Below are 19,506 nucleotides of genomic sequence, written 5' to 3'. Positions count from 1 at the left end.
ACCTTTAATCACTATTTGGTGTAGTAGGAGGCACATTTACTTTATTCAGGGGGACGTAATCCTATGAGTTCTGACCCATCGCTTCAGAATTCCTGGAATAAGGCATATCTGACAATATCTGACAGCCCCTAGGGAGCCCCTACCACCAAAACCAACAAAGGGACCAATTCCATTATATTCTATTCATTCTTTTTTAAGATTCTCAATCTTCAGGAAAAAAAAACATTGTATTATAAATAGACTGGTTCACATTTTAGCCAAAGATTAGCTTGTATATTGTTTATTAGATCATTTTTCACAATGCAAAAGCAAATCCACTCCTAATTACATATACTCTAAATAAAATTGCAGTATTTAGATGGTGAGATTGTGAACTTACATCCTGCCATTAACACCACTATTCTTGAGCTCTATATCCATTTTATGATATGGTATGGGAGACTATCCCTGTCCAGTAAAGATTATATTGCAAAAGACACTCAACTCTGAGAGTTTTACTGGGACAAGACTTACAAAACATCCTGCTTGAGGACATTGGAGGTAATTGCTGGCTTAGCTATATTCACTACTTAATTATTCTTAGCCACTGGCCTGCAACAGTATCATTTAGAATATTAACACATTATTTTTGATGAGACATATATATATACATATGAGAGGAATTGCAATGGACTTTTCCTCTGCTAATCAATTAACCAAATCAATCAAATTGAATCCACTCTAGCATGCACATAGTGACAGATTTATGAATCTGGGTTCAGGCAAAACAATTAAAGAAATGTGGCTTCCGTTAGGTGGCAAACATTTCTACCCACTTGTGTGAAAAAAAAAACGTTTTTTTAAATCCAGTTCGCTAGCAAGCCAAAGCAACTGATTACAGAAACCACAAGGGAGTTTAGGAATAAGGGCAAAGATTTATAAATCTGGCTTCAAATTTCTAGTACAGGTATGGGACCTGTTATCCAGAATGCTCGGGACCTGGGGTTTTCTGGATAAGGAGTCTTTCTGTAATTTGGATATCCATAACTTAAGTCTGCTAAAAATCATTTAAATATTGAATAAACCAAATAAACCCAATAGAATTGTTTTGCCTCCAATAAAGATTAATGATATCTTAGTTGGGTTCAAGTACAAGGTACTGTTTTATTAATACAGAGAATAAATAAATCATTTTTAAAACTTAGAATTATTTGCTTAGAATGGAGTCTATGGGAGATGACCTTTCCGTAATTCGGAACTTTCTGGATAACGGGTTTCCAGATAAGGGATAAGTATGAATATTTAGATATGTGAATATCACCATAACTTGTCTTTCTTATTATTTTCTGTTTATAATTGAGTATGGGTATGCATCAGATATATCATGGACGATTGTGGACATTTTTTGCACTTAGCACATTGCTTTGCTTGGACCCCTTATAACTCTTATAGACAAGGGTAAAAACTGTAATGGTTTAGAAAGGCAAGAAGATCTACACTTACTGTGCCTCCTTCCCGTTGCCACATAGTATAATAAGCCTCATTTATAAAGTGCAGTGTGCAAAGTACAGTTTTCATATGCAGCTTACCATTATTTTCATGTCGTTTTTTGCCAGATTTCTGTTGTCATTATGGCCAAGTTCTGAGTTGCATCTGCCGCAGTCTCAGCTGATGCATCAAAGCAAACTCATTTGTACATGTTCGTAATAGGGATGCACCGAATCCACTATTTTAGGATCCGGCCGAACCCCAAACCCTTTGTGAAAGATTTGGCCGAATACCGAACCAAATCCCAATTTGCATATAGAAATGAGGATACGGAAGGGTTAAAGAGAACCGCACATGGTGAAAAATTTTCAACTTCATTGTTTATGTGACAAAAAGTCACATGATTTTAAGGATGAGAACTGGCTGTTATAATAAGGTGTATGTGAATTCACTGCAGTCGTGTGAAGATGCCTATTTCTTTCAACAAAGACCCCGCATCTGCTGGCGATAACAGTAAATGGCTGTCACAGGTAGCAACTTTACATGTTTGTGCAAATTGCAGCTAACATTTACAAAGTGGGGATTGCGTCACTTCTGGCATGCAGCATTAAAATGACATTAGCAAGTGATTCTTTTGGTTCAAGTCTGTTGCAGCTATTTACATAAACCACTATGGGAACCATGGCACTACCATTACATTCAGGGTGGTGGTATCATCAGGGTTCCACAGCATCAATAGGCCTACTTGCACAAGTTTTATCAGAGCAGATTGGGTGGGCATATTAATGTTTAACGCATCTATACAGAAGTGCAAAGAGCGTGTTAAGACACAAGTACCTTAGTGGTATATTCATTGTGACGGTGTTTATATACAAAGCTTGACTGTTATATGTATTGCCATGAAACTTATTTGTTTCTATTAGATGGTATTGCCTGGATAATTTGGCTTTGTTGAATGTCAGCACTGACATAATAATTAAGTCAGTGTGCTAGTTGTTCTCAAGTTGTGTAATATGTGTTCTAGATAATCATAGTATCATTAATCAGGCACAGGTTATCCTCCCCTATCTAGGAAAATACTTAAGGATTTTTAGAGGAGGGCAAGGAGAGCAGGTAGCCATATCGGGATGTTTCTAACTACTGTATTTTACCTTATGTAGATTTATGAATGGCTTCGCTACTTAGAATTATTTTCAATAATAGCTTTTGCATACCTCCCAACATTTGAAAAATGAAAAGAGGGGCAAATTTTTTGACCACGCCCCCTTTTGTGGTCACGCCCCAATTACCACACCCCATTTTAAAAAAAATACCCCTTTTATATAGATCAAATGGCGGGAGCAGACGAAAATGTGCTATACCCTCATACTGAACGACCTAAGGAAAACAATACAGCAACTCCTACATTAAAATACAAATATAGAGAGAAGGCAGTCAGTTATAAGTGAGTTATAACTATGTACCAGTTTTTCCCCCCATACACAGTAGCCCCCAATACACAGTAGCCCCCAATACACAGTGCCCCAATACACAGTAGCCCCCACATACACAGTAGACCACCCCATACACAGTAGCCCGCCTCATACACAGTAGCCCCCCCATACACAGTAGCCCCCCCATACACAGTAGCCCCCCCATACACAGTACCCCCATACACAGTACCATCCAATACACAGTAGCCCCCAATACACAGTAGTCTCCCATACACAGTACCCCCCATACACAGTGCCCCCATACACAGTGCCCCCTATACACAGTAGCCCCCCATACACAGTGCCCCTATACACAGTAGCCCCCAATACACAGTGCCCCAATACACAGTAGCCCCCCAATACACAGTACCCCCATACACAGTACCATCCAATACACAGTAGCCCCCAATACACAGTAGTCTCCCATACACAGTGCCCCCAATACACAGTGCCCCTATACACAATGCCCCTATACACAGTGCCCCAATACACAGTGCCCCTATACACAGTAGCCCCCCAATACACAGTGTCCCCCTATCACAGTAGCCCCCTATACACAGTGTCCCCCTATCACAGTAGCCCCCTATCACAGTAGCCCCCTATCACAGTACCTCCCATAGGCACTCCGCCTTCGTTATGCCTCTCCTTGCGCTGCGCGACAGGCCCTTTTATAAGGTTGCGCACCGTGCGTAATGACGTCACACCCACAGGCGCAACCTTATAAAAGGGACTGTCGCGCAGCGCAAGGAGAGACATAACGAAGCCGCAGACGAAGCGTGAACATCCGGCACAGCAAGCGCATCCCGCTGTGCCGGATAGTTCCATGAATGTTCCGCAATGCAAACATTCCAAACATTCATTGATATATTTATTTCTAATGTTTAAAAGCACTTTGTTGTTCTGTAAAAGACTAATAGAGAGAGAGAAAATTTAACATGGGTAGAACAATAGATGCACATAATCTAAAATATATAGCACCAAGGGAATCTGACCTCAATAAATAATTTGGCACATGTATCCACAACCTCCAAATTAAATGCTTTACTAAATTGCTCTGTCTGTGACTCAGCAGTATACACATTAAGACAGCTTGCAGCTCTATTTTCAGATAAAATAATGCTTTATAGTAAGGTGTGTGTTAATGTTGTGATTGCCACTGCACTCTGATTCTGATGACGGGATGTCATTGTCTTTTCCATACACCGTGTTGACACAAATTGCATTGTTATGACAGTTTGCTTAATACTAATCGAAGTTTCCTGCAACTGTTTTGGTTTGACAGTATAATTTAGTATATAGAGACATAAATGTGTAGCCTGCTGGCGATTTGACTTTCCTCTATAACAAAGATTAGAACAATCATATGCTGCCATGTGCTGCACACAGCACATTAAAATTATGGAAATGCACTCACCTGAAACAATTTCTTAAAAAAACCCACATTCCTAAAGAATAAACAGGATTTCAAACAGTAAGGCTAATGCCACACCCTGCGTATGGTGGATATTTTTGGCAAGCTGAAAAATGCTTTCCGTAAATAGCGCCATACGCTCATTCCTGTGCCTGCACCCAAATGAATGGAATACGTTTGGGTGCAGGCACATGAAGCTGAAATACGCATAAAAACATGAGAATATGTCTGGCAACTTTTGGATGAATTGAAGGCAGATCAAGATTAAGTGGGCAGGCCAGCGACTGAATTTACTGGTTAGGCCGGTAAAATACCAGTCAGATAGTAACCCTAATTCCATCTGCATTTAGTGGTTTTGTGTGGGGCAGTGAGTACAAACACTTAATAACAGTGGGGTAACTATAGAGGAAGCAGACCCCAGGCACAGTGGACAGCTCTCCTTGCCAAAACTATGCACACCTTCTGCTTAATATTTGTATATGGCACACATAACTTAAGAGTGGGCAGCAGCTAAGTACCTGTGCACGCCAGGCACTTCTAAAGATTTTCTTGCAGGGGGGCCCGGTGCTTTCTCGGTAGGCCACTGCTTAGTAGAGCATGGACTGTGTAAAGTATGCGTTCCCTTGTGGTGAAAAGCTTTAAAGACCACAGTAGCGGAACGCATAACCAAAACACTTGTGTGTAAGAGCCTTTATGCAGTTGGGTCTCTATTTTCAGATACTCCTGGACTACAGTAGTGCTGTCCCCTGTAAGGATGTCACAGATGCATTGTTTTCAAAGACAACTTTCAGTTAACCTTTATATCTCTTTGTAAATACAGCCATAAGCACCCACAGAAACGCTGCACTGAGTAGTCTGTCAAAAGATTTGTTGTGTCTGTTTTCCTCTGCCAGAGACACGCAGCTCTCTCCTCTCTCCCCTCTCCTGCTCTCCCCTCCCTCAAGAATGCTAAGAACTCACTCTGAGCCAATCAGCAGGAAGCTTTCTCATAGTCTTACAAACTGAGCATATGCACCGGTCTGGGTCTCGGTGCAGGAGCGAGGCATTATGGAAACTTTCTTTACACAGCTCAGCGTTTTTTATTCCAGTTTGGCTTCTGATCATCTGAACAGGAGAAATATGGGGAGACTTAAGGGCACTATTGAGAGAACTGAAGGTATGCCTGCAGCTTGAGATTAACTGTTTATTAGCGTTTCCTTCTCCTTTAATATAAACATTAGCAAAATATCTTTAGAAATAAGACATATAAAAAGAACTGCTTGGGATCTCTATTATATAATCTTGTAAATAAAATTATTGTCATCTATTAATTGTCATTAATAGAAACCAATTTCTTTTAACAGTTTTTAGAGAGCTATGAGAGAGTTCTACGGTCACATGCCATTCAACTGGTTTGTTTTATCCGTGTTTGAACCTTCTCCACTAATGTAAAATGTCAGAAGGCATAGAGGAAGGGGGTGGCATATGGAATCTGAGTCAGAATGTGATGAATCATGAATTTTCTAGGTTAAGAAAATCAGGACTTGTTATATAATATGAAAGGAGGATGGGAGCAAAATGGCAAAATTGTGCTTACCTAATTAATGAGGAATAAGATATGCCAATACAGTATGGGGCTGATTTACTAACCCACGAATCCGACCCGAATTGGAAAAGTTCCGACTTGAAAACGAATATTTTGCAACTTTTTCGTATGTTTTGCGATTTTTTCGGATTCTGTACGAATTTTTCGGATCCAATACGATTTTTGCGTAAAAACGCGAGTTTTTCGTATCCATTACGAAAGTTGCGTAAAAAGTTGCGCATTTTGCGTAGCGTTAAAACTTACGCGAAAAATGCGCAACTTTTCGCGTAAGTTTTAACGCTACACAAAATGCGCAACTTTTTACGCAACTTTCGTAATGGATAGGAAAACTTGCGTTTTTACGCAAAAATCGTATTGGATCCGAAAAATTCGTAAAGAATCCGAAAAAATCGCAAAACATACGAAAAAATCGCAAAGTACCGATCATTACGAAAAAAACGCAATCGGACTCCATTCGACCCGTTCGTGGGTAAGTAAATCAGCCCCTATGTGTTTGTATATATAAAATTGCACTTGTGTGTATATATATATTAAATTGCACTTGTGTGTAACACTATGGTGTTTTGTACATTGCACTGCACACCATCAGATATGCATAGCAGTGGAGCCTTGGTTGACACTGCTGCTTTACCACACTAGGGTATTGTTTTTGATTGTGATCAGAGCAGTTTGTTGTCCTTAAGTGGCTTTTTTTAGGGTGTTCTGGTTTCCTTCCACAGTCCACAAATATCTAGTAGAATTATGTTGCAACACTCATCTGAGTGGCTTCTTCACTTCAAATGAGTGGTAGAGAATTCCATGTATTGTAAAAACATTATTTTGCTATGATTACATAGTGGATGAATTGCACTGTTATGTTTTTTATGTTTTTAGTTTAAAGTGCAACTACTAAAGCCTTCTTGCTGCAATCTATATTCCTAGCAGAGTGTGGTATTTTGTTGGTTTTTTTAACTTAATTTCAACATGTAGGTTGGAATCCCTGACTAGACCACCATTTTTCTTGTCTACAGATGAGTCACAGAGTGGTTGGCAGTTACAAATACAAGGATAATTTTTTATATGTATTAACAACCTACATAATAGCTGTTCTGGCACTTTAGTAATTTATACTGTTGCCAAAATTGCCTCCTGAATTGTATTTCTACCGAGGGGCCAGATGTAAATAAATCACTTAGTACACCACACTCATGGGTCTTTCATTTAAAAATAGAAAAAATAAAGTAAAAAAAAAATATTTGATTTTTGTGAACAACCCAGGAGTGTGGTGCAATAAATACATATATATATATTTAATTATTAATTTTTATGAATTATATTATTAACAAAACCCCCAACAATGTAGGTCTTTATAAAATATATCATATAAAACAGCCTACTCATCTAAATAAACCATTTTCATAAATCTAAACATCTAAATAGGCAATATTTACAATATATATTCCACTTTGGTAAAATTCTTTAATAGGCCACTTAATATGATATAAAGTATCTGTTGGTTAAGTATTCATTCTGAAAGTATAGTTTTCCTTCAAGTTTTTGACCAAAAGTAAAAGGCACAGCACCATGCTCATGCTGGGTACAAATTTAAAAAGCCTTTACTGCCAACAAAGGGCTTTGGTCTGTGACAATACGCATATTGTACAATATGCACATGTATTGTTGTAGGACAATGTGTAACTGGCACCTGTTATTAAAAGCAAACAAAGTTGGTAAATGCTGACTAAATCCATTGCATTAAGTTCTTGACCCCCATCTAGCTTGCAGTCATATAGAATCTCTGTGGGCTAGAGCCAGGGTATAGCCTACTATCATTATGGCCCTACAGAGGATATAGAGGTTATAGCCATACAATCATTATGCCTTTTTACAGCTAAAGAAAATGCTTTCATAATATCTGCCTACTTGACATAGCTTTGGTTTCACGAGATGGTTTGATCTAAGCCAATGATTTATGGCAATATTCTAAGCCAGAGAAATTCTATGGTATATGCTACATGTCGTTTGGTATTGAGATACAGGACATCTTACAGCTACAGATGGACCACTAATTCTTTCAGCAAACTTATTAGATATAATTTATCATTATAAATAAAAGAATAATACACAAAGCAATGATGATTTTTAAGTGGTTACAAAAATAAATAGCTCACAGTCCTCATTTCAGCAACCCATCATGATCATTTTTGTCTAGCTGCGTAGTGTAGAAAAAAACAGTAAAACACTGAGAAAATATTTTAATCAACATCATACTTAAAAATGTACTAAACCTAATATGCATTTTAGCAATAATTAAAAAGTTGTCAAAAATGGTGTAAGTTTTGAAAATGCATTATCTTTGTTATCCCAATTGCCAATGTGACATCTGCTCGGTCTTCCATGAAATTAAATTGTAAAACTTTACTCTATTGCATTGCAAATATTATAGAAAATACATGACCTAACCTTATTCTGCACTGACAATGTATTCATCTGCATACTGTATTTGCTAATGTAAACAGGATATATTAATTAAATATTGATAACATTATGGAGTAGTTAAGTATTTTTCATTAGAAAATACATAGTAAAGTAGTATCGTTAGTACAGGTGTGGGATCTGTTATCCAGTAACCCGTTATCCAGAAAGCTCCGAATTACAGGAAGGCCATCTTCCATAGACTCCATTAAATCCACTAATTAATATTTTTAAAAATGATTTCCTTCTCTGTAATAATAAAACAGTACCTTATACTTGATCCCAACTAAGATATAATTAATCCTTATTGGAGGAAAAACAATTGTATTGGCTTTATTTAATTTTTAAATGATTTTTAGTAGATGTAAAGTATGGAGATCCAAATTATAGAAAACCCCAGGACCCAAGGTCCTGTACATTTATGATGTCCAACTAACAACAACTAATCCAAATGCCTGAATTTATAAAAATGCTTTCCCTTTTACTGTAATAATAAACGAGTATCTTGTATTTGACCCTAACTAAGATATAATGAGTCCTAGAGGCAGAGAAATCCTATCGGGTTTATTTCATGTTAAAATAATTTCTTAGCAGATTTAAAATATGGAGATCTAAATTACAAAAAGACCCCTTATCTGACATCTTCTCCTGAGGTAGTACAAGCATCTTGGAGTTTTTATTTAGCCTAGCTTTTATTTCACAGTGCACCATAATAGTTCAGCCAATTTCTGAATCTTAATTTGCTGGCAGTTTTTTTAATACTGATTCAGGCAGGACTATCATTCTCTTGGTGTATATAATGTCAGACTCAAGATTTGGGCAAGTGACAACCTTACTGTAAAGCAAAATAACCATTAAGCGGTGACATAGTTGAAATTTTGATTTGCACGCTGGTGGTTTTCATCATACCTATGGTATTAGCCCCTCAGTGTGTCCTTCCCAGAGACTGGTTCACACATTCCTTAATATTTGGTTTGTATTTATGTATACTGAGCAGTAGCATTCCGTCTGGTGTCTCTTATGCTCCGACAACTCCATCTCTAGGATAAAGCTTAATCTCACTAAAACTAATTATATGCCTCCCTTCACTTACTGGACACTGTATTATCTTGTCCTTTAAGCTCATGTGCAACACCTTTTTGTCAACCTAAAGACAAACATCTACTAAAAAACAAATCATTTTCATTGTTTCTGTTTCCTGCCTATAACTGTGTAGAATGCTATGTCTCCTCTACTGATGCTCCTGGGTCAGTTATACTATACTATACTATCCTTCATAATTCAGATCATCTTACCAGTCCTAGCACAGAAAGCCTCTACCATAAACATGATCTATTCTGCTGTCTAATGCTAACATGACCTCTCTCATTTTCTGTTTACAGTGATCATCAATTATTTATTGTATAGTTCTGGCTTTGACTGTGCATCCTTGACCTTTAACACACAAATGAATTACACAGTTACACTTTATAAAACTATTATTGCACTGGACCATAGTGGACGGAACCTTTATTATGATGTGCCACTGTCCACCTTTTGTGTTTAATTTTCTAAAACTAGCCTGAAAGAGCGTGACAGAGAAGTCCATTAGTGTAGCGTGACATCATTTGGAGGTTTGTCCCATAAATGTAAATTCATATATATAGCAAATAAAGTCCCTAGATTTTCCAGTGATTTGTACAGATAGACACTATAAGCCTATGCTAGAAGAGATACTGCTATGTTTAAAGCTAAGTTCTGCAAAAAAATGGGAGGCTATAGTCAGGGCCAGACTTGCAATCTGTGGGTTCTGCCAGAGGAGCTGCTATAAGATGCCATAGAGAATTACTATTTATTGGACTGTTGGGGGGCTTTTTGGGCCTTTGTCAGGGCCTATTTAGAATCCAAGTCCAGACCTGGGTATAGTTGCCCTCTAAATATGTGGCACATTGGCATGTAGACAAACCAACTACAGCTCCTGTATCAACATATAAATGAAATATAAGTATATTATGGGCCAGATTCAAATCAATGAGAAAACTTTTGTTATGGGCAAGATATAAAGAAAAACTTTTCTCCTAATTCAGTTTTTTTCATGTGATAAAGAGTGAAATGTGTTTTTCTCATTGAATTTCACCTGGCTCTATGGAAAATATGTAATTGAATTAGGATATAAGTCTTTCTCATCAAATTAAATTTGGCACAATGTATGCACTTTTCTAATTGGAGCTCATTATGAACATACCAGTGTATGGAAAGGGTTCTGTGGAGCAGGAGGATGATCCCCAAACACTTTCTTTTTGGCATTCATTTCTCTGGTCATCTGTATAACAAGAGAAGTCTGCCGAACAAAAAAAGTCCACAAAATATACAAAACTTGTATTAAGGTTTAAGAAAGGCTTCTCTCCGGATTCAATTCCAAACTTTTCCATAGAGCTAGATGCAATTTAGGTTCTCAAAGCAGAACGCTATTGTTTTAGTGTTACACTTATTTATATGTAAAATCTAGGGATGCACCAAACGCACCCTGATGGATTCTGGTGAATACCGAACCGAATCCGAATTAGCATATGCTAATTAGGATCAGGAAAGTTAAAAGTTGGCGTGCACACAGCATGCAACGGAATTTTCCCCCCCTAAAATGTAACCCTTTCCAAATGCTAATTAGCAAATGCTAATTTAAGGTAATTAGGATTTAGTTCGGCCGGGACCATGAATTCGGCCGAAACCGAATCCATCAAAAAAAGGCTGGATTCGGCCCGAATCCCGAACCGAACCGGCATTCAGTGCATCCCAAGTAAAACCATATCATTGCTAAACAAAAGAGATTGAGAACTTAGTACAACAAAGATAGTGGTCACAAGTACACTAAGGACAGTGTCACATTTGCACTTGCCATTTTTAGTCTGTTGTCTAATTTGCTAGTGTCCATCTGGTTATGTGGTTTTCCAGTTCTAATGTAAAGTAGGTTCTATTAAACACTGTGTTTTTCAATAAGGACCGGCTGGATCAATACTTTGCATTGCAATACATTAGAGACCATTCATTTTTTCCACTGTATGGAAATGTTTCTTACTTATGAATGGATATAAGAATGGAAGGTAATGTATTTAAAGTAGCGAGACAGATGTGCTGTCACCCTGTGGATGTACTGAAATGGAAAAAAGTGATGTACCTGGAAGCTGAGACAGTATGACTGTTATATGGTATATCTATAGTGCTTTTGGAACCAAAGCTTATGACCAAATAAAATGATAATTGCTTTTAGTGTACTCTTTAACTGGTTTTTCTTTTTTGATTTTAACATTGGTTATTGGGTGGATAATTGTTTTTAAAGCAGGGGATAAAGTGCAGTATATAAATAAATACAAGTGTACTATAATGTCCCCCTAAGACTGCATTATTAACTAAATACTCACAGGAAGTCCCCCCCCCCCCCCAAAAAAAGTGCTACAAACTCCGGGAACACCATTTCCTGTGGTTCCAGTGGTCAACCATGTCCAGTGGTTATGGCTTACAGCCAGGGATAAATATTAAACAGGCAGGATCTTTGTGGGATCAGTTGCTTTAAGTCCTTAGTAATAATGGTGTGGGTAGTTGCCTCCCAAGATCACCCCACCTGACAAATATCAGGCCAAAGTATCTAGCTCAGCTTAGAGCCACAATGGGAAACCTACTCAATCACGCAGTCCTAGCCTACAAGCAGTATTTAAAATGGATATTGATTCATTCAGTTTTTCATATCATTTATCATTAGGAACAGACTTGTAATAAAGAGTCAGTTCATGATTTTCTATGTGAGTTTGCCATTCATGCTGTAGCTTTTATTTATGGGGTAGGGGTGGGGAATTACACTATTATCTATAGTTAAGTGAAAAAAATAGGTCAAAGAATATTAAATGAAGCCCTTACAACTGACTAAAACCAAGGGATTTGTGGAAATTGCTTCATTCAAACCTTATGACAGCTGCAGTACAATGCTAATGCAAATGCCACTTGCGGTTGCTTGCAGCCACTTGCTACTTGCAGCCCTGGAAAATATTTCCCATGGTTGCAACCATTTGAATGAAATATCTTCCAATATTTGTTATTTTATTCAGCTATAAAAGCTGTACAAGAAATCTAACATGTAAATTGCTGTAAAGCAATTGAGGGCACAGGAGGGATTATGTTATTATTGGCCATATTATTATAACTGTAATTATTTCCATAGATGCCAGCAAAATGACATGTTTCCTTTTTTTCCCATCCTAGGTGTTTCCATTTATAGACATCTGATACGTTGAAGAAAATGCCAGAACAAAGTAATGATTACCGAGTAGTGGTGTTTGGAGCTGGAGGAGTCGGTAAAAGTTCCTTGGTACTACGGTTTGTCAAAGGCACCTTTAGGGAAAGTTACATCCCAACAATTGAAGATACCTACAGACAAGTGATCAGTTGCGACAAAAGCATATGTACTTTGCAAATAACTGATACCACAGGGAGTCATCAATTTCCAGCCATGCAGCGTCTGTCAATATCAAAAGGACATGCCTTTATTTTGGTTTATTCCATCACCAGCAGGCAATCCTTGGAAGAACTGAAGCCAATCTATGAACAGATTTGTCAGATTAAAGGGGATGTAGAGAGTATCCCTATAATGCTGGTTGGAAACAAAAGCGATGAAAGCCAAAACAGAGAACTGGATAGCTCGGAAGGGGAGGCAATGGCCAAAAAATGGAAATGTGCCTTTATGGAGACATCTGCTAAGATGAATCACAATGTCAAAGAGCTGTTTCAGGAGCTGCTGAACCTTGAGAAACGCAGGACTGTGAGCTTACAGATTGATGGCAAAAAGAGCAAACAGCAGAAAAGGAAAGAGAAGCTAAAAGGAAAATGTGTGGTCATGTAAAGAACCAACCTGCACCGCAACCTTTACAGCACTTCAGAAAATAAGAAAAAGAAGAAAAAAAATGGCATGTACAAAACATAGGCAAGCAGTCACAGTAAGCCATTCCAAACACATTTAGAACAGAATAGTTATTAATTTATTTAGCAGCTTGACTCATTAGAGCAGTTCTGTCCAGCTTTTTCAGTGACCAGTTATATGTTTAAATATTTATACCACAAAATCATACAAAGCCTGTGGAGTTCTGGAGCATGATGGGGGCCATAGCAGTTCTAGGGTTTCATACGGCACATGAGCCTTCAGGTAGGAAACTCAGTTCTTGAGTCTCAGTTCTAGATCTTCAACCTTTGGCTCTGTTGCTACACTAAAACTTTTGCCAGAGAGCTACAGGCCAAAACTCCTTGCTTTGTAGGGAGTCTGGAATGTTTAGCTCATCCATTGCCTTTTAGGATTAACATTATCAATCTTGTATTGGAGCATTTAATACGACATTAGGGTGCCATAGATTCATTCATCTATCATATGTATTTTAGCTTTGATCGATTGCATTCAAGGTTACATGGACTAAAATAAAATTCAACTGCATGACAAATCATGCATTTTGCAAAAATATGTAGAACTGTACATTAGGTCTGAGCACATTACATGTATAATGTCATTGGCATCGCATTTGGCTTCAATAATATATTGACAGCTGAATTGCATGTGATGATAACAGGAGTGATTCTTATCAAATGAAGAGTTGGTGAACTGCAGCTTCAGTCATGCACAGGGAGCAGGCTTAAATGAAGCATCTAGCATAAACACTAACACCCTTTAACTACACAAATGAGTAGTGTGTTATGCACATCATGTCCCACAGGTAAATGAATAAAGATTCCTCTGTTTGTAGATATGAACTTGCCAACCAAGTGTTACAACTTTTAGATGCTTAATAGGAAACTGAAGCTGCTGATACTACCAATGGGGAACAAAGTTTCACATGACACTACTTCCCATGAATGAAGAAGCTGGGAATTTGATCTCCCAGCTTTGAAAGGCCAAAAATGTTGACATCCCTTTTTGATAGTTTCATTCTCCTAGCATGTTGCTTATCAGAACTCATAGTTTCTTCTTTTCCTTACCAGGCTATATCTACTGAAGTGAATTCTACTTACTGTTTAACTTCAATAAAATCCAATGGTATCTTAATCTCATGTTCTGCTCTCTAGCATAAATAGCTGAACTATTTAGGAAGTTTTATTGCTTCTCCCAAGCCAAACTAAAAATTGCACATTTGTGCAAAATAGTGATTCTTACCAAAATATATCATAATAAAAGAAACTGCCAAGCACACACTGTAAATACAATATGTACCACTTGCTGCTACAAGTTCAAATAATGCATTGCACACCCTTATAAATGTGCTTACTGTACATCCACAATGTGTTTACTTAACAGTGCTTACCATTATTCACTATAAACAGCTGTATAAAAAGCATAGAAATGCACACTTGGTTTTTGTATATGAAGCATAAGCTACACTTAGCACCCTTAATAACTGCAGGATGAAACAGACAACTTTTTCAGTTACACTCAGCCTGAAATGCATGCAAAGGGTTTTATGAGTTCCTCAAAAATATCACTACAAAAAAAATCAGGTTTTTTTGGCTTAATAAAGTTTCCATTTTTAAACCAAAACATCATCTTTCTTTTTTAATTTTTTTAACAAATGCATATATATCAGTTTGATCCTGCTTTGTTGGGTTGCACCCACAGAGTGTTCTTTATAATAAGGGGGTACTGAATGACTGTATAATTATCTATAGAGTTAACTGTATAACGTTGATCGCGTTTTATCTTGTAGGTACATATCATTAAGGTCACAGTAAGGGATATGACACACAACATATTATGATCGCCACTGCTGAGGGTTTTTAAAACTTTTGAAACTGACTCACCACAAAAATGTTTGCAAAGTTCTACACTTTGCAGTAGGTCAGTGCTTTACATTGGTGTAATAACATTAACAAACTGAATTTTTTTATTATTGTTTGAGCAATAATGAGGTTACATATCATATATATGGCTGTTTAATATAGACAATAAGAGCACCATGCCATTTTGATATAAATGGGCCTGATGGGCCTCTGCCTGTTGTTTCAGTAATAATTTTGATGACTGTTAGAGAACACACAAGAACAGCAAAAGTGAATAGACTGAGGCAGAAAGTAAACTCTGTATTCCAAAGCCTTAAAGATCACGGAAAGAATTCATGCTATTAAAGTCCATTGTTCAAATGGAAAATATCAAATCCGGGTATAGGATCTATTATCCGGATTGCTTGGGACTTGGAGTGATGTATCAGAGCTTGGGATTTGGTGGTATTAATATCTGCGGGGAAGAAAACTTCTAACTAGCAAAACAACTTACCCAAACCTCCAAATCACAGTCTACTCACATTTTATTTTGTAAATGTATTACTGCCAATAATGTTTTTTTGCACTTACATTTGTCACTTCTCAAATGCCACCACTCACTGACCTTTTAAGAGCATGCTAGAAAACTGTGTAGTTATGCTTATGCTTATGCTCACTGATCCACATATATTATTTGGCATTGGAAGATGAGGATGAAAGTAAGGAGGAGCCAAATCTCCTCATGTGATTTGCACAACAATCCAGATAATAGGAAGGCTTCTGCAATTGGTGTGGCCCCACTGTGTCAGGACCATGGGCCAATTAGGTTTAAGCATGTGGGGTTGTCCCATGTATGGGCTAAAGTTGTGTTATACTATACAAAGTAATTAACACCCCATACAAGTAGATTGCTAATGATTTGATGCAGTTACATGAGAGCTGATTCACCAACTTCCAATATTCCAACTGGATATTAATGGTTGTTTTGAGTGACTGAAATGAGATGGCATCCCTGTATATCCCAGCATGCATTTTTCCATCATTAGAACATTATTTAATGGGTTTAAATATTATAAGGAGTTAAGTATCCATCCAGATTGTTTGTGCCTACCGTATGTTACCTTATTCTCCCCTTAGCTATAAATATTTCAAATTAATTGTACCTGAATTTCACATTAAAGCTACTTCTAAAATGTAATAATTACAAAAACCTTGCCTTAGATATAAATATATTTCTATTCCATGCATTCCAGTTTATTATTCTATTTTGGACTGTGATGCTGTGCCTAAATATTTAAGCATAATGCAAGGTACAAATAATTTGATAGATATTTTTTTAATGTATGAATGTGTCCAATTTTCAGTTTGGATATAAAATGTATACTAGTTATGGCAAATGGTAGAACACTGAATTTGGATATCTTATTTTAAAAGAGTGGCAAAATCAACATTGATTTTAGTGCAAAATGCAGGGGGCTGTAGTAATGGCCTTAATTCTGTTGTATTGTGATACTCGTTTAGAAGATGTAACATTACATACACAAATGAAACTTGAAACTATTTATATCAACTTCTGTAACGAAATAAGCATTTCTGCTTCTTTGGAAACAATGTGATCTATAGCTTACGGCTATGTCAAAGTGTCTATACAGCATGTATAAATTGTATGGACTACATGGAAAATGGTTCTTGTAATTGTGCACAAATACAAAGTATGCCATATATACACTGTAGGGACTATTGGGACACTGTAGCTTGTCCCAATAGTTGACACCAAATTGTTTTATTTCAGAAAGGAACTTAATTTCAGTTATTTACATAAAATCCCCCTCAATGGCCAGCTTGATGCCACTTCAGGGCCACCATTTCTAAGGCTTTAAAAGCAAAGCCGCCTTGCAGCATAATCTCTAGTGGAGTTAAACAAAGCACAACCCATTATGTGTAGGTGGCTTTTTACAGCCAAAATAGAAAATTTCAACAAAGCAACTCCAGTCAAGCACACAGTATACACAATTCATCCTGGGGAAAAATGAAAATGTTATACAGTGAAATAATAGACCATAAAGTGATCTGTTGTTGCAGTCTGCTGAAGGGTTGATGTGGACTACATGTTGTAGACAGACATATACACATTTAGACATTTTAATTGTAATCGTATATACAGGCCATACAGAATGCTTGCTATTTATAGAAGCACAGTGGGGGAAAAGAATCACAGGTTTAGGGCTCTGCACACTTAATTGCATACCGAGGAAGCAAAATATTACCTTAAAATACAAACAGTAAGGCTCTGTAACAGGACATTCAGTCCCTGGCAATTGTAAGAGCCAATTTGTCATTTTCACCCCTGCCCTGTCTGAGCTCAGAGGTAGGCATGGGGCTGGGAGGGCAGCAACATTGGTTCAGCCATTTATGGCAGCACAAGGTCAAGATATGCCCCTGGGAAGGCACTGATGTGATGGCGCATTTCTATTTAGATGTACTTTATGAATTAAATTACATTATTACATGTAAACTGAGATCTAGGTGCAGGGTGAGTACCATTGTCTTAAATTAGTAGCATAGTATCTAAGCTGTGCCTTGATCCTAAAATATTTTGGAGAATAAATTAATATTTGGAGTATATAGCCCCCCCAGGTAAAAACTTGACAAATGCATGGCTTTGTGTAAATATATATCCTTTACACAATGGTGTAAAGGATATATATTAAGAAATATAATCACACTATATCACTAAATGGTTAGGGTTTAGATGGCTTGTGTCTGCATCCCTACTCCATGCCAACCTCGATGCAATTTATGTAAACACATATTTTAAATTTTATACAAAACATATGGGATATTTTGCATATTATAGCACTAAACATAATGTAACGCCTCTGTCTAAAGTGGGGAACACTTATGCTGACGATCATGTAAAGCTTTGTAGGTTCTGCCTGCAGATGTAGCTGATCGTCTCTCCCGCAAAGTGTCTGATCTGGCTCTTCATCTTTTACTTATGATGATTTGGCATACAAGCTTTTTGGGTGTGCCCACTTGAGAGGCAAAATCCATGGGTGACAAATAGCTACATCTGTCATTGCACGAATTGTTAGTTCAGTTGTACAGGGCAAAGTAGTCCATTTTATCCCTATAGGAAACAATCAAACGTCTTCTAACCAGCTACAAGCTGCGGCTGCTAATCTCCTATTGTACATATAGATTAATAAAACTACAACTAATTCTTATTGGGTTTTTAATTTCCACTAAACTATGTTTTAATAATAAAATATGAGATCACTTTTATGTAAGGAATAGCCATGTTTTTGATTTTCATATAGGATATCAATAAACTAAGCAGGGTGGTCTAGAAGGTTGATGATGGAATAAATATAAGGAAAATGCTAAAAAATGTGTTTCATCAGATCTCTTATTATACATATATTAATTAGTGCATTCTTAAGGACTTATGTACTGTGTATTAAAGCCATGATCTGTTTAATTGTCTTGCATGAGTAACAGGCAAGGCCAGTAAGCAATACTATTTATGAAGCAGTTGTTTTTAGCATATTTTATATCCTTGTATTGTTACTGTAGTTTCTAAGAGTATTTTTTGCATATGTTATGCTGGTCAACATGATCGTTCTGCTGTCATTGGTACAAGATGCTTATTTTAGTAGGAAAAATAACTTGTAGAAAAAGATCAAATGAGTAAAGCTTTATTAATGCAAGTCTTTATTGAAATGCCAATATCCACAATCTCTTTCAGATCCATATAAATTATGAATGGCTAATTTAACAAAATAGCATGATTAGTCATTACAGTATTCTGTGTAGCTATCAGATTGTGATTATTATTAGAACGTCATCAATTCTAGCTGAAAATATGAAAAAAGGTCTGCGCCTCCCTGTTTCTATGTTTTCAGTGATGTTATGAATATTAATGAACCATGCAAAAATAAAAGTTTTAAATTATGATAAATGTTTGTATTTTTATTTAAACAAGTGTCACTCTGTATACATGAAAATGATTAAACATGCAGATAGTAGAATCAATTTAATGAGAAAAGGGAAGATTGTGTCATACATAGGGGCACATTTACTAATCCACGAATCCGAATCCCGAACGGCAAAAATTCGTATTGGAAACAAAAGTTTCTGAACTTTTTCGTTGCCGTCGCAACTTTTTTGTATTTTTCACGACTTTTCTCGAATTTCTCGTATTGAACGATCGTAAACGCCGGGAAAACCTTTCTGACTTTGATCCTTCAGTTTATGTCTGCATGGGCTTGATCAGTGCACTTGCGCACGAAAGAACGTTCTTTCGTTCAATCTGAAAATTTCGGTAAGGTGACGAAAAGTTGGGGAAAATA

At 37.0% G+C, this 19,506-nt stretch overlaps 1 protein-coding gene across 1 annotated transcript in view; it reads left to right on the top strand.

Annotated features, from left to right (window-relative positions):
• diras2 (DIRAS family GTP binding RAS like 2) overlaps positions 1–19,115 on the top strand; it is a 33,301-nt gene extending 14,186 nt beyond the window's left edge. Inside the window, exon 2 of the mRNA XM_002937026.4 lies at positions 12,623–19,115. Coding sequence (XP_002937072.1) covers positions 12,660–13,259 — 600 coding nt within the window. The 5' untranslated portion in view covers positions 12,623–12,659 and the 3' untranslated portion in view covers positions 13,260–19,115. The remainder of the gene's footprint in view (positions 1–12,622) is intronic.
• The last annotated feature ends 391 nt before the right edge of the window (positions 19,116–19,506 follow it).

The sequence above is a fragment of the Xenopus tropicalis genome, chromosome 1, assembly GCF_000004195.4.
Source record: "Xenopus tropicalis strain Nigerian chromosome 1, UCB_Xtro_10.0, whole genome shotgun sequence".
NCBI lineage: Eukaryota > Metazoa > Chordata > Amphibia > Anura > Pipidae > Xenopus > Xenopus tropicalis.
Note: the sequence above shows the minus strand (reverse complement) of the source record. Positions and strands in the feature narration are given on the sequence as shown.